The following is a 15,251-nucleotide window of genomic DNA, read 5'->3' as shown; positions in this document are numbered from 1 at the left end:
AAGCCCTCAGACATGTTGGCCATCATTCATAATTAATCCAGGGTAGGAAATCTAAGCCACTCCGTGCTATGTGACTTAAGGAGCCACAGCTTCTGTGAATCTGTGTTTTACTTTGTGAAACACCTTCCCCAAAGCATTGTTTGGGGACTTTAATGAGCCACTGGGCAAGCGGACTTCATCAACGCAAGTCCTGTTGGGGCTCAGCTACTCTTGTACCTGGGGCGAATCTGGAGCCAGGTGGACCTGGCTTCCAATCCCTGCCCTTCTACCTTCTCATTAGCTCTTCTGCCCAAGAAATGTCACTTAATGCTTTACCAGCTTCCTTCACTGTAGAGTGGGAACCACCATCCCAACCCTGACCTTGTTGGAAAATAAGATAATTGCTAAATCACCAAACCTGGCATCTGGTCCGTGGGGGTGGCATCCACTGAATTCTATTTACTATATCTCCTTTGTTTATTCCCTCTGGGGGCGATGTTCCCTGGCGGTCTGCAGAGTGATACAGAACATCATAGACCACGTGCCAAAGTTCCGTTACCTGGTGGCTGTGGACGAGTCAGTTCATACTCTGGAAGACTTTGTCAAGGTATAGCCATGTCGTCCCAGTCAGACTGGATGGCATCTCTTAAATCATTTTACCCACCCCCCCCACCCCGCCAAAGTATTATAATTATGGAATCAGGAGTGCTAACAAGACTGCGGACTCCTAAGATACAATATCCTTAAACCCAAGCTTGCTATTTGTATCTGCAGTATATGTATTGGGAAATTACAACCACAGTGGTTTTTTCTCCGGTATATGCACAGAGGGGAGCAAAAAAAGTCCACTGTAGGACTCACACACACACAAATCACAGACTGCGATACTAAAATCTATCTGTGAATTGTTCCCCAAAGTACTAATATGGTCAAGTTCACCAAACCTACTGGCGGCTTCCAGGAGCTCTGGGTCTCTGAGGGCCCCCTTTCCTATCTGGGCTGCTCTGGCTAAAGCCACCTATCACCTTATGGCCCAGCTGGCCCAGCCAGTGCGGCCTTCTCTCGCCCTTTCCTTGGCCACCCCTACTAATTCTTAAGATTCGGCTCAGACATCTTCCTCTGCACCCTCCTGGCTCCATCCCGCCTCCGCCATGGGCAAGGCCCTCTTTTCCAGACGCCTAGATCAGACAATACACACAAGCGTCTGTCTCTCCCTTTTCAGACTGGGGGCTCCCTGAGGGCAGAGATCGGGCCTTATTCATCTCTGTGCTCTTTAACCACGTGTGGAAAAAATACACCAGTGAATACCCTCAGTGCTCTCCCCCCGTTGCTTTGCAAATTTTTTTTTTTTGTATTCAGTTATGTTTATATTCATTTGAGAAATTTTATATTGAAATCTTACAGGTCAACCAAATAATATTTCTATGTTTCTCTAACAGTGCATCAGTAAAAGTACTGGCCCTGGGAAAATCCAGAAAGTACCCAAAGAAAATGCTTTCCTAACCAAGGACTTAACAGTTAGTATATAAGAGATTCTTTTTTTCTACTCCTGTCCTAAAGGTGTTGGTTCTTGAGGGATTTGGAGTCAGAAGACCTGGCTTCCAAGTTCATTTCACCACCTCCTGCACAGCTGGCCGTCTTAGCTATCGCAACTTCCTCTTCACCTCTGTGAGCCTGTTGGTTTTTGTTTTTTCTTTTTTGGAAAAACCCTCAGAGGTTGTGGTCAGAAAATACAAACACTGAGTGTTGCTCTCTTTGGCCTCTTTCAAAAATTCAAACAGGAGGCTGAATTTCTGATTCCATCACAGCAGCAATGAAAGTACAGTTTTAGTCATACGGTGCATTCCTCCAGCTTGTTTTAGAATATAATATTTTTAGGAATAAATTGCAACAAAACGGTGCATTGGAACATGTTTCTGAAAGAACTGATATCATTGGTTGCCTCTGAGGAGCAGAACTGGGTGGGTGGTGATGGGGACCAAAGGGAGTGCTTTCCCCTCTACTTTTCTTTTTAACTGAAGTATAGTTGATTTCCAGTGTTGTGTTAGTGTCAGGTGTACAGCAAAGTGATTCAGTTATACATATATATATATATTTTTCCAGATTCTTTTCCCTTATAGGTTATTACAAAATACTGAGTAGAGTTCCCTGTGCTATACACAGGGAAGATAACCTTGTTGGTTATCTATTTTATATATGGTAGTGTGTATAAGTTTCCCCTATACTTTTTGTTCTTTTGGATTTTGAACCGTGTGATTGCACTACTCAAAAAATAGGTAGTATTAAAATTTGTAAAAAAAAAAAAAAAAAGGAAGAAGGAAACCTTCCACTTGGGCTTCTAGTATCTCCCTACTCTTTGAGTTGCTTGTGTCACTGTACCAGCCAGGATGCTGCCCGTCACAAGAGAGCAGATGTGAGGGAAGTTTAGGGTCACAGAGTCTCACAGCAGGTGCTCTGTCAAAACTTAGAGCTGCCTTAGTTGACAGCCATGTTTAGTGAATGTGTTCATATTTTTTTCTTCAGTAACTTCAGTGATTTGGGTTTGTTATAACTCTCAAGTGGAAAAAAAAAAAAGGACAAATCTCTAATGTTCCTTTATCTCTTAGCAAGAAGATATTGACCATTTACTGGTCAATTTGAGAATGGAGACACTCTTTGTGAAGGAAAATTTTAACATTCGATGGTTCGCCCAAGCAGGATTTGTGGAAAATATCAACAGTATCCTCAAAGAGTACAAGCAAAGCAGAAGATTATTGGTAACTATAACCACTTCCTGTGTAAGCTTCTGATTTAAGCAAAGTAAACGAAACTTTGGGTGTAATTACACCAATGAAAGTACTTTTTCAAATGTCTGAATTTCTAAATTCAAGTTCTTTTTTTTTTTGGCCACACCACGCAGCTTGCGGGATCCTAATTCCCCAACCAGGGATCAAACCCGTGCCCCCTGCAGTGAAAGCGTGGAGTCCTAACCACTGGACCGCCAGGGAATTCCCTCAAGTTCTTTTTCAAATTTGACCTATTGCCCAGGCCAAAAAAATCTACCTCTATATTCTAGTGATACTTGCCAATTGAATATTAAAAATTTTTAAGTTGACAGAGATGGTTGTTATGCTAGACACAAATTGAACATGATAGGAAGCCCCAGACCGATGGTCACAGAGTTGTCCCTATAGGGGAAAATGTCTGGTACCTTACTGGTCTGCCTGTTTCACCCCGGGTATACATCTGGAAAAGGGTAGGTAGGAGGTGGGGACGTCTGATGATTACTCTGATCTTTTCTTGTTGGCCACGGGATTTGCCAGTCATTTTAATCACCACAACTTTTCATAGATATTCTTATCTACATATATAGACGAGGAAGCCAAGGCTCAGAAGATGGAGCAATTTCTTCAAGGTCACACAGCTAGTCAGGGATTCAAATTAGCTAAGATGCCAACTTAGCTAGAATGGCCTTACTATGGGAGCCTCCACACACCCGTCTCTGAAATCAGGTAAATGCATCACTTGCCCACATCTTTGGATTTATCCCAGGGAGGCATTCCAAAGATGAGAGTAAATGTGACATGAGAAGGCATTTTGAAAGCTATAGTCTATGAGTGACAGGTGCCATCACAGTTGAATTGCCATCGTGCATGGAAATACTGCATAAAAGCAAGTAGAGTTGCCATTGTATCCTAAGAACAGTGTTCTCCTGTAAAGCATGCCTTGTTGAGAATCAGTAGAAGATGCGCCACTTTACAAAAGAAACAATGATTGGAGACTTCCCTGGTGGTTCAGTGGTTAAGACTCTGCGCTTCCAGCGCTTCCACTGTAGGGGGCGTGGGTTTGATGCCTCACTGGGGAACTAAGATCCCACATGCTGTGTGGCACAGCCAAAAAGTTTTTTTAAAAATTAAAAAATAAAAAGAAACAATGATCCTTTTAAGCATCTGAGACACCCACGACGGCTCTACTTGGAGGCTGTCCTGAGGTACAGAGCAACCTGAGAGGTTAGACTAGTATTGTCGTTTGTGGGTCAACGTAAAACAACACCCAGTCAGAGTAGAGATGGGACAAGACACCTTAAAGAGACCATACGGTTCCTGATTAGCAAAACTGGACAGGACATGATAGAAGGAGTAAGCATATCTAAAAATTAAACTGAGTCTATCCATCCCTGGGGGCATTGGTCAGCTTGGCAGCATAGAACAGGAAACAGGAGCAAGGACAACGTAGACAGTGCCACACCAGCGACATCCAGCAAGATGGAGCCTCAAGCCAAGGGCCTCCACAACTCCAGTTCCTTTAGCAAGGCAAAGTCATCCCTGTGCAGAGACAGGTGCATCCAATCACCTTGACCTAATACCATACAACAGTCCATCCATCTAACTCTCCTTGGTCTGATCAAAGCTCATCAAGCTACTTTCTAAACGTGTCTGCCTTGAGGGGTAAATGTGCCAGACACGTGCACTTGGAGTGTTCTGAGTTCAGTGGCAACCCTACTTCTCATTATAACTGAATAAACTACCATTCTGGTTTTGTACCCGGATGAGGTGAGCTTACCCCAGGAGACGGATCCGCCCTTGGTGTGTGGTGTGTGGAACAAGGCACATGAACCTGCCCAGTTGACAGCCGGACAACAGGCCTTGGTGACTGCACCATGCCTACCTCGGAGCCCAGCCCTGTCCATCAAGACTCAGCTCCAGAGATGCTCTCCTGACCGCTGCCACCCTCCACTGCCCGCCATCTTGGTCATTGCCATCACCCTGAGAGAGCCTGTCCCTAAGCAGACAGGGTCATTCACGTCCACCACACCTTACCCAGTACCACTGCAGTAGCCCTGCTCACTCCCTTCACAGCCTTGGCTGCCTCATCTGACAGATAGTAATAATAACAATAGTAGTAGTATTAATAATAATGATAGTAGTAATGATAACGATAACCAACTCTGTGCATGAAATTATGTAGTCTTTAAGCACATGGACACTCTGCCCATGGAAATGCTTTTCAATGGCATGATTTAAATAAAAAATTTTTTTAATTTAAAAAATTTGCCTTGCAAAATACCAGGCTTTAGTTTCACAACTGTTTGGACCATTTTGAAAGAAATGACTATTTGTCACTGATGTTTTTATTTCTATTAGAAATAAACAAACATTTGCTCACCAGTCATGAATGTGATGAGCTTCTAGAAACTTTTTTTAAAAAATGACTATATTTTTCAGATGTAGAGAACAAACGTATGGACACCAAGGGTGGGAAAGCGGGGGGTTCAGGGGTGGGGCAGTGGTGGTGGGATGAACTGGGAGATTGAGATTGACATATATACACTAATATGTATAAGATAGATAACTAATAAAAAATAAAATTTTAAAAAATGAGTGTATTTTTAAAAACTAGGATAAATTAACTGTTTTCATTTATTTTTTATTATTTTTTTTTATTTTAATTAATTAATTAATTTTTTGCATTACGCAGGCCCCTCACTGTTGTGGCCTCTCCCGTTGCGGAGCACAGGCTCCGGACACGCAGGCTCAGCGGCCATGGCTCACGGGCCCAGCCGCTCCGCGGCATGTGGGATCTTCCCAGACTGGGGCACGAACCCGTGTCCCCTGCATTGGCAGGAGGACTCTCAACCACTGTGCCACCAGGGAAGCCCTATTTTTTTTTTTAATTAACTGTTTTTAAAAAGAAAAGTTTAATTAAAGACCAAGTTTAGTCCAGAAACAATGTTCATCAGGCAGTAAATTAAGCACCTTGTATAGTGGACCAGAAATTCTGTTTCTCTGCTGCCTTTACAGGAGTCGCACCACAAAGATGAAACTGGTAGCATGTGATGCTTGAGTACTTGGTTCACATCCTGCTGAGTGTCGTGTGCCCCGTGCCCAGCTCAGGGCACGTAGTGGATGCTCATTAAACACCAGGAGGAAGTGACTCTGGGGTCTTGATGGAGGAGTGAGAGTCAGCCTGCAGGATCCCGAGACTTAAAAGGGCCGCGACCCTTGAAATAAAGAACACTGTCTAGCTACATATGGTTCAGAGCTCCCTGTATGACGCTTATTCTCCTCTTTTAGCCCATCAAGATTTGCATTCTTGGTCCTCCTGCTGTGGGAAAATCCAGCATCGCTGAAGTGTTGTCCAAATACTACAAACTGCATCACATTAAATTGAAGGATGTCATTTCCGAAGCCATAGCAAAACTGGTAACACTTCTAACTACTTTACTGTGAATTTTATATTTTAAAAGTGCTTTGTCTTACTCATAATTAAGAAATCACTAATTTTCCATGGCATATCCTACAAAGAGATTTGTTATTTTTTTTTTTTTTTTTTTTTTTTTTTTTTGCGGTATGCGGGCCTCTCACTGTTGTGGCCTCTCCCATTGCGGAGCACAGGCTCCGGAGGCGCAGGCTCAGCGGCCATGGCTCACGGGCCCAGCCGCTCCGCGGCACGTGGGATCTTCCCAGACGGGGGCACGAACCCGCGTCCCCCGCATCGGCAGGCGGACTCTCAACCACTGCGCCACCAGGGAAGCCCAAGATTTGTTATTTTAATTGGATTTTGTTGTTGGCTCCATTATGAAAACACAGAAAACCACATGGCTTTTCCTCTGGAAGCGTCTTTCATGGGTCGCCCTTAAAATTTAGTCTTTCTCCAGCTATTGCTCAAAATATATCTTGCATTCTCTCTATTGACTGGAACATTTTCATTTGTTTCTTTATTCTTTTCTTTTTAATTGAAGTATAGTTGATGTACAATATTATATAACTTACAGGTGTACAGTGTAGTGATTCACAATTTTTAAAGCTTATACTCCATTTATAGTTATTAAAACGCATTGTCTACATTCCCCATGTTGTACAATATATCCTTATTGTAGTTTATTTTATACCTAATAGTTTGTACCTCTTAATCCCCTGCCCCCTACCTAGCCCATTTCCCCTTCTGTCTCCTCACCAGTAACCACTAGTATGTTCTCTACATCTGTGAGTCTGCTTCCTTTTTGTTATATACACTAGTTTTTTTTTTTTTTTTTTTGCGGTACACGGGCCTCTCACTTTTGTGGCCCCTCCCGCTGCGGAGCACAGGCTCCGGACGCGCAGGCTCAGCGGCCGTGGCTCACGGGCCCAGCCGCTCCGCGGGATGTGGGATCTTCCCGGACCGGGGCACGAACCCACGTCCCCTGCATCGGCAGGCGGACTCTCAACCACCGCGCCACCAGGGAAGCCCCACTAGTTGTATTTTTTAGATTCCACATATAAGTGATATCATACAGTATTTGTCTTTCTCTGTCTGACTTATTTCACTTAGCATAATGCCCTCCAAGTCCATCCATGTTGCTGCAAATGGCAACATTTCATTCGTTTTTATGGCCGAGTAGTATTCCATTGTATGTATGTGTATGCGTGCATGTGTGTGTATATACACACACCATATCTTGTTTATCCATTTATCTGTTGATGGACAGTTAGTCTGCTTCCATAATTTGGCTACTGTAAATAATGCTGCTCTGAACTTTGGGGTGCACATATCTTTTTGAATTAGTGTTTTTGTTTTTTTCGGATATATACCCAGGTTTTTTTTTATTCTTGATGTATGTTTCTCAGGGTATTATCAGACCGTTTATCAACAGCTTATAAAAAAAAGACTTTTCTTAGTGCAGTTTTAGGTTCACAGCAAAGTTGAGAGGAAGGTACAGAGATTTCCCCTACATCCCCTACCCCTTGCACAGGCAGCCTCCCCCATTATCATTAAACCCCACCAGAGTGGCGCATTTGTTACTTCGATGAACTTACATTCACATACCATATCACCTAAAGTCCGTAGTTGACATTAGGGTTCACTCTTGCTGTTGTACATTCTATGGATTTGGACAAATGTATAATGAAATGTGTCCACCATTATAGTATCATACAGAGTAGTTTTCCCTGCCCTGAAAAGTCTCTGTGCTCTGCTGTCCCTCCTTCTCCCCAAATAGCTGCTTTTTATCATTTTATTGGGAATGGTAGGTACTGAGGTACATTTCCAAAGGTGATTATTAAAAGTCTTGATTTCTACAAAATGTGTGTCCCCCAAGTAAGAGCCAACCTGATACTTGGAAAAGTGTTGATTCTTTTTTGTTTGTTTTTTGGCTGCAGCTTGCAGGATTAGGATTAGTTCCCCGACCAGGGATCCAACCTGGGCCCCCTGCAGTGGAAGCTCGGAGTCCTAACCACTGGACCGCCAGGGAATTCCTAGAAAAGTGTTGATTCTTAAGTAGTTCTGGCGTTAGCACAGAAATAGATTATTCTCCTAAAATAGAGAGGCTCTTATCTGTCTTCGTAGATATATAGGCGCATCCTGACCACTTTTCACAGCTGTCCTTGAGCACCTCCCTGTTTGGGTACCAGCCTTTTCCAGGATCACTCGCCAGATGATTTATAGCAGCCAGTCAATGCAGGGCATCATCTGATTTGAATATCCCTGTGGTATGTAGGAGGCGATCATTACACCTAAGCATGTATGGGAAGGAGGAGAAGAAGAAGGTGAAGAGGAGGAGGAAGCGGAGACCGTGGAGGATGCTCAGGAGCTCTTGGATGGCATCAAGGAAAACCTGGAGCAGAACGCAGGTAACCGCACAGCACACGGCCGCACTGCTTTTGTAACGATGGGATTGATTTCCTTGTTATAAAAAACTACTTGTTTGCTATTAAAAGTAAAGTACAGAAATTATAACAACCACACACACACACACACACACACAAAATCATTCACTATCTCAACCCTGGGGGAAAAAATCCCCATTAACTTTTTTTTTTTTTTTTTTTTTTTTGCGGTACGCGGGCCTCTCACTGCTGTGACCCCTCCCATTGCGGAGCACAGGCTCCGGACGCGCAGGCTCAGCGGCCATGGCTCACGGGCCCAGCCGCTCCGCGGCATGTGGGATCTTCCCAGACCGGGGCACAAACCCGTATCGCCTACATCGGCAGGCGGACTCTCAACCACTGCGCCACCAGGGAAGCCCCCCCTGTTAACATTTTGTTGACTATTGGTTATAAGATGGGAAAGAATTACCTAAGTTTTAAAACAATCAATATTGTTTGTTATAAATATTTATAAAGCATCAAAAAACATTAATTAAAAGGCAAAGGGCAAATCAGGAAAAAGTATTTGCCACCAATATGACAAAGAGTTAATAGCCTTCATGCATAAAACGCTCAGGCAAACTAATCAGAAAATCATGAAATCCTGAAGAGAAAAAAAATGGATGAATAACTTGGACCAATAATTAATTCATTCAGGAAGAAATACAAATAAATAGAAAAATATTCTTGCCCACGGGGTAATTTGAACAAGTTTGTTGAACACGTGCATCCCAGTAAAGTGTCCCTTTAAACTCAAACTCTGGACTCATTCTTTCCCCACCCTTGGATGGAATTTCAGGCTGGTCCCACTGCAGCTCTTAGATAATAAGTAAGTGGGCTCTCTGTTTATTCATGCTTTCAGAAGTCCATTCCAATCACATAATCACAAACTAAGTTTTGAACTGAGATGTCTTTAAGGGAGCTTGCCACCCATCAGGAAAGCAGTCAGCAGCAGTTATGAGAAAAATAAAACCATTTCATTTTTACACCCAGATAGTTGAGAACCTCCATCAAACTGGTAATATTGGCATTGGCTATAAACCAGTCCAACATGTAAGCAAGTTTGGACTCTGACTCAGTGGAGAATTTCCCCCCCTCCCATCCTGCCTCTTACTTCTCCCATCTTGCTGGTGGCTGTCTCTGATCCTCCAGGGTTGAGCTGGGGCCAGCCGGGGTCAGGGAAGAAGGACAGAGGTACAAACTGGCCCTCCCCCTGAGGACCGCCCACTGCATTCCCCTGGGGCCCCCGCTCTGGACGCCCTCCCCTCTCCGGTCTTCTGGCACCCCACCCTTTGTCCCTCCAGGCATAGTCTTAGACCCAGCTGCTCTTCCTCAGGAGTAATCCCTTCACACCCTCCTCTGAAGTCCTGTTTACCCATTTTCCTCTCCTTCCCCCAGGCCACTCCAATCTAGTTTATTGGGTGGAGGAAATGTTTTTGTCTGCAGACACTGAGCATTCACTTAAACCAGCTCATCATCTGAGTCTGGGTTTCTGCTTTGGTGTGGGCTGGGCCAGGAGGAGATGGAATTTGGAATCCCAGAGCAATGGCCCAGAGGAAAATGTACACAGAAAACGCAGATCAGCACTTTGAGATATGACACTGCCCCTGCCTCGCCTGTGACACTGGGGAATCACTATCTTGGTTTTAGAGTTTTATAGCATCCTGTCTCCTACCTTTTGGGAGAGGGGGAAAAAAACAAAAGAAGACACTCCATTGTGAGGACACCTGCGGAAGGAAGTCTGGCAAGGCCACATGAAAGGGCAGGGGACTGGGAGTTTTAGGAATCCACAGGTGAACATGGCCATGGGTACATACGCTGTAAGCCTGGGACGTAGGGCCAGAAACAAGCACAGGACAGCATTTACTGACAGGAACATATAACTGGTCTCTGCAAGGACCCAAAAGTCTTATCCAAGGACTTCGTGTAACAGGATGATGTGAAGTACTGACTGGGCTCTTTTCACGTCCAGGGAGGTGACCACACAGAACAAGAATTATGGCTGAGAGCAGTCACTGCGTCACCCAAGTTCAAGAAGGGCCTGTCCTTGGCAGCAGAGTCTGTTCTTCCCACAGATGCAAGAGAGGCCAAACTGGGTCAGCAGCCTCTGTCTTCCGAGGGGAACGGGGAGGGAGACAAACCCGCCTACTGTCAGTATGCCCTCCCACCCACTTCCTACAAGGTGGCGATGGTGCAGTCAGTCCCCTTTAACCTTAGGGTTAGCACACTTCTCCCTCACGTGAACCAATGTGTTATCATGTGATTCTAAGGATTCCAGCAAGACAGATCTCACAATCCCACAGTGAGACACCTCCGTATCCTTTTCTATTCATGATTCCACTCCCGTCGGCCCCTGACCGGTCAGCCAAACTAGGGACTCGGTGAATGCACTAGAATGCACAGAATCCCACTGGTTGGTGGGATTCCAGGTGATCATTGAACTAGTCTTTCAACTTTTCTGTGAGTTTGAAAATAAAAAGTTGGGGAGGGGGATGTATGTAAATGTATCCACTTTTATGTTGACAGCGTCGTGTCTCTACTGTGTATGGATTATTTTAAAAACCTTGGTTGCAGCTACCTGTTTTTAAACTAAGTTTTAGTTATTATGAATATGCATTAATATTAGCATTTTAAACATTACTGTTATTTGAAAGGCAGACTTAAAATTTAAAAAAGAGAAGAAGAAGCAGTGTGGTGTTGTAAAGGCCATCCAGCAGGGCTGTGCTCATTCACTTTAAAGCAGAAGTGACCATCCCCTTCTGAGATGCTCAGCGCCCCCGGCCAAGGTCACGAGTGTATCTCCAGGAGGTCACAGTTCTCTAGAAAAAGGCGCCTGGGCTTGGCCCTTTGCGTACTCACATTCCATAGTTATCATAAACTGGCGCTCAAGCTCCCTTCTGGCATAATGAACACTTATTTCTAAAACAAACAGAAATGAATGGCAAAGCTCGCTGCCTGAAATAAGCCAAAGGATGCCTTGGAGGGGGCCGAAGCTAGATTTCCGAGTATGTGCCTTTCCTTACCAACGAAGCTTTTGAAAATTGAAGATAGAATGTTTAAAAAAAAAAATGGTCTTTTGATATCAGTGTATCCCTCACTAGGGCTCAGTAGTTGCGGCACATGGGCTCCAGAGCGCATGGGCTCAGTAGTTGCGGCACACAGGCTCTCTAGTTGTGGGGTGCGGGCTCAGTTGCCCCATGGCATGTGGGAGCTTAGTTCCCAGACCAGGGATTGAACCTGCATCCCTTGCATTGGAAGCCGGATTCTTAACCACTGGACCATCATGGAAGTCCCCCCTTGACATTTTTTAAACATGGGTTTAGGGACTTCCCTGGAAGTCCAGTGGTTAGGACTCTGCGCTTCCACTGCAGGGGGCATGGGTTTGATTCCTGGTCGGGGAACTAAGATCTCGCATGCACTGCGCGGCGGAAAAAAAAAAACAAGAAAAGAATGTGACTTTATTTCTTTACAGCATTTTGAACCTTACTGAGAAGTAACATCAAATCATTTCGAGGAATTTCATTATGTTAAATAACACCTTTGATTATTTTTTGTCTCTGCCATAATATTTAAATTTCTGAAAGACACAATTATTTTCTGAATCAGTTACTGCCTAATGATTCGTGTGGCAATGAAAAGTAGAAGAAAGGAGAGGTGTTTTAATTAGATCATTTTACTGTCATTAACAGAGTAATAAAAAGAGACCCCGAATTATTTTATATTGTAGACCCACCGATAAACTGAAAGCATAGCGCTACCCTAGAAAGAGCTTTGGAGATCAATTTCTCAAACTCGTCAAGCTTGTATTACTGTAATGTATACATTAAGCCATGTAAGGGCAGGGCTGTGTCTTGGAAATGATAGCTGTTCAACAATTACATGGTAGATGAATATTTTGGAGGAGTTACATCATATTGTCTTGGAAACACTGTGATAGTTTTAGAACAAACTCCTCCATCCTCAGCCCCCGCCCAAGCAACTGCAGGAACCCTGTGCCCATGGCTGGAGAGGGAACTGTCCAGTGGGATGAAGGTCTGCAATGCCCACTGGAAAAGGCAGGGAAGAGGGGACCACGCTCCTTTCTGCAGCCTTAAAGAGAACAGTGCCTTTAAGGGTCAAGATCAAGGTTGATTCTTATTCAAATGTAGCAAATATTTATTGGGCACCTACTATTAATAAATTGTGTGTAGGGAATTCCCTGACGGTCCAGTGATTAGGACTCTGGGGTTTCACTGCCCGAGGGCCATGGTTTGATCCCTGGTCGGGGAACTAAGATCCCACAAGCCGTCCGGTGCAGCCAAAATAAAAAATAAAAATAAATCTTGTGGCATCAGCATGCATGAGTACTATCCCACTGAATTCTCACAACAGAAACATTTATTATCACGTATTAAGGTTATAGAAGCATATATCGGAACAGAAGTGAGTAAATCCTGTTGGCAAGTGAGAACACCCTGGATTCCTCCAATTACTCCTCATTCAACTTCAAGCAAAGTTTGTGAGCGCGGAAGAACATTCTGGAAGCGCAGACATAAGCATCCGTCTGTTCTTTCTTGCAGACAGGCTCACTGGGTTCTCCTACTTTATCGGGCATGAGAGTTCATGTGTTGTGCTCAAATGACAAAACCACGTATTTTTCACTTTAATGCAAAAATAAGAGATTTTCAATAGTAATTTTGACTACACAAGAATTTTTGAGATCACTTTACTTTTTAAATTTTTTTAACATCTTTATTGGAGTATAATTGCTTTACAATGGTGCATTAGTTTCTGCTTTATAACAAAATGAATCAGTTATACATATACATATGTCCCCATGTCTCTCCCCTCTTGCGTCTCCCTCCCTCCCACCCTCCCTATCCCACCCCTCTGGGTGGTCACAAAGCACCGAGCTGATCTCCCTGTGCTATGCGGCTGCTTCCCACTAGCTATCTATTTCACGTTTGGTAGTGTATATATGTCCATGCCACTCTCTCACTTTGTCCCTGCTTACCCTTCCCCCTCCCCGTATCCTCAAGTCCATTCTCAAGTAGGTCTGCACCTTTTTTCCCATCTTGCCCCTAGGTTCTTCATGACCATTTTTTTTTCTTACATTCCATATATACGTGTTAGCATATGGTATTTGTTTTTCTCCTTCTGACTCACTTCACTCCGTATGACAGACTCTAGGCCCATCCACCTCACTACAGATAACTCAATTTCGTTATGTAGAATGTGACTGCACAGTAATGTTTTTTTTCTTTTTATTAGGTCGACTAGAAGATGAATATGTAATTAGATTTATAAAAGAAAAGCTAAAATCCATGCCTTGCAAGAATCAAGGTTACATTTTGGATGGATTCCCAAAGACCTATGATCAAGCCAAAGACCTGTTCAACCGTAAGTGTGGGCGTTACCTTTGTTTTGAATGTTTACATTCAAATAAGTCACAGCTTTATCGTTCAGAGTAACAGTAGTCACAATTAAAATAAACAAAAAAATCGGAGCGACTATACCTAAAGTGCAGGCTTTCCTAGTTATGGCTAGTTTTCACTAGTGACTACGAGTTAAAATATTTAATTATTTTAAAAATAATTTTATTTATTTATTTATTTATTGGCTGGGCCGGTTCTTAGTTGCAGCATGCGGACTTCTTAGTTACGGCATGCACGCAAGATCTAGTTCTCCAACCAGAGATCGACCCAGGCCCCCTGCATTGGGAGTGCGGAGTCTTAACCACTGGACCACCAGGGAAGTCCCAAAGTATTTAAAATTTTTTGCACAATCCTTAGTAATAATATGTAATAAACTTGACGATGTATATTTTGTTTTACCAGAAGAAGAGGAAGAAGAAGAGGAAGAAGCCAGAGGCAAAAGGTTTCCCTTTGATAAATTAATCATACCTGGTAAGTTTAAAAGACTTCTCCAAGGTCATATTTAAAGGAATGCCATTTGATATCTCTTTTGTACCAAAACAATCCTTTTGATGTGAATAAAATAGCTTTGTTTGTTTGTTTTAGGAACAAAGTAAAACGATACACTTAAAATCAGACTTCCAAACTAAAGAATTCACTGGGGGTAAATATCAGGGATATTAAAATTCTGAAATGGACAGAAGTCCCTTTGAGAGCATTCATTTCTGCTGTTCCTTCCTGTAAGAGAGCAAAAGATTAGCCAATCTGTTGGTGCCCTGACTTTTTTTTTCTGTATTTAAAAAAAATTGAGGTACAGTTAATTTACAATATTATATAAGTTTCAGGTGTACAACATAGTCATTCACAATTTTTAAAGATTATACTCCATTTGTAGTTATTATAAAATATTGGCTCTATTCCCTGTGCTGTACAGTGTCTTGGCTTCTGAGTCAGTTGGCAAGACCCCCAGGGACTAGATCACTGCCCCTCCTTTCTGTTCTGCTTCAGGTGCTAGCCATGCCATAATCTTTTCTGGAGGACATTCAGAATCCAGAACTGGGGCTTCCTTGGTGGCGCAGTGGTTGAGAGCCCGCCTGCCGATGCAGGGGACGCGGGTTCGTGCCCCGGTCCGGGAAGATCCCACATGCCGCGGAGCGGCTGGGCCCCGTGAATCATGGCCCGCTGAGCCTGGGCGTCCGGAGCCTGTGCTCCGCAACGGGAGAGGCCACAGCAGTGAGAGGCCCGCGTACAGCAAAAAAAAAAAAAGAATCCAGAA

The 15,251-nt window shown here is 43.6% G+C and overlaps 1 protein-coding gene across 4 annotated transcripts in view; it reads left to right on the top strand.

The window, feature by feature from the left end:
• AK7 (adenylate kinase 7) overlaps positions 1-15,251 on the top strand; it is a 55,468-nt gene that overhangs the window by 29,587 nt on the left and 10,630 nt on the right. Inside the window, exons 8-14 of one of the 4 annotated variants that reach the window (XM_065872048.1) lie at positions 496-586; positions 1,419-1,496; positions 2,586-2,735; positions 6,033-6,161; positions 8,435-8,567; positions 13,833-13,961; positions 14,399-14,467. In XM_065872048.1, coding sequence (XP_065728120.1) covers positions 496-586; positions 1,419-1,496; positions 2,586-2,735; positions 6,033-6,161; positions 8,435-8,567; positions 13,833-13,961; positions 14,399-14,467 — 779 coding nt within the window. The remainder of the gene's footprint in view (positions 1-495; positions 587-1,418; positions 1,497-2,585; positions 2,736-6,032; positions 6,162-8,434; positions 8,568-13,832; positions 13,962-14,398; positions 14,468-15,251) is intronic. The other 3 variants (XM_065872050.1, XM_065872049.1, XM_065872051.1) reach the window with 3 other exon arrangements.

The sequence above is a fragment of the Phocoena phocoena genome, chromosome 2 (genome assembly GCF_963924675.1).
Source record: "Phocoena phocoena chromosome 2, mPhoPho1.1, whole genome shotgun sequence".
Taxonomy (NCBI): Eukaryota; Metazoa; Chordata; class Mammalia; order Artiodactyla; family Phocoenidae; genus Phocoena; species Phocoena phocoena.
The sequence above is the reverse complement of the archived record's forward strand: the minus strand, read 5'-3'. Positions and strand labels throughout refer to the sequence as shown.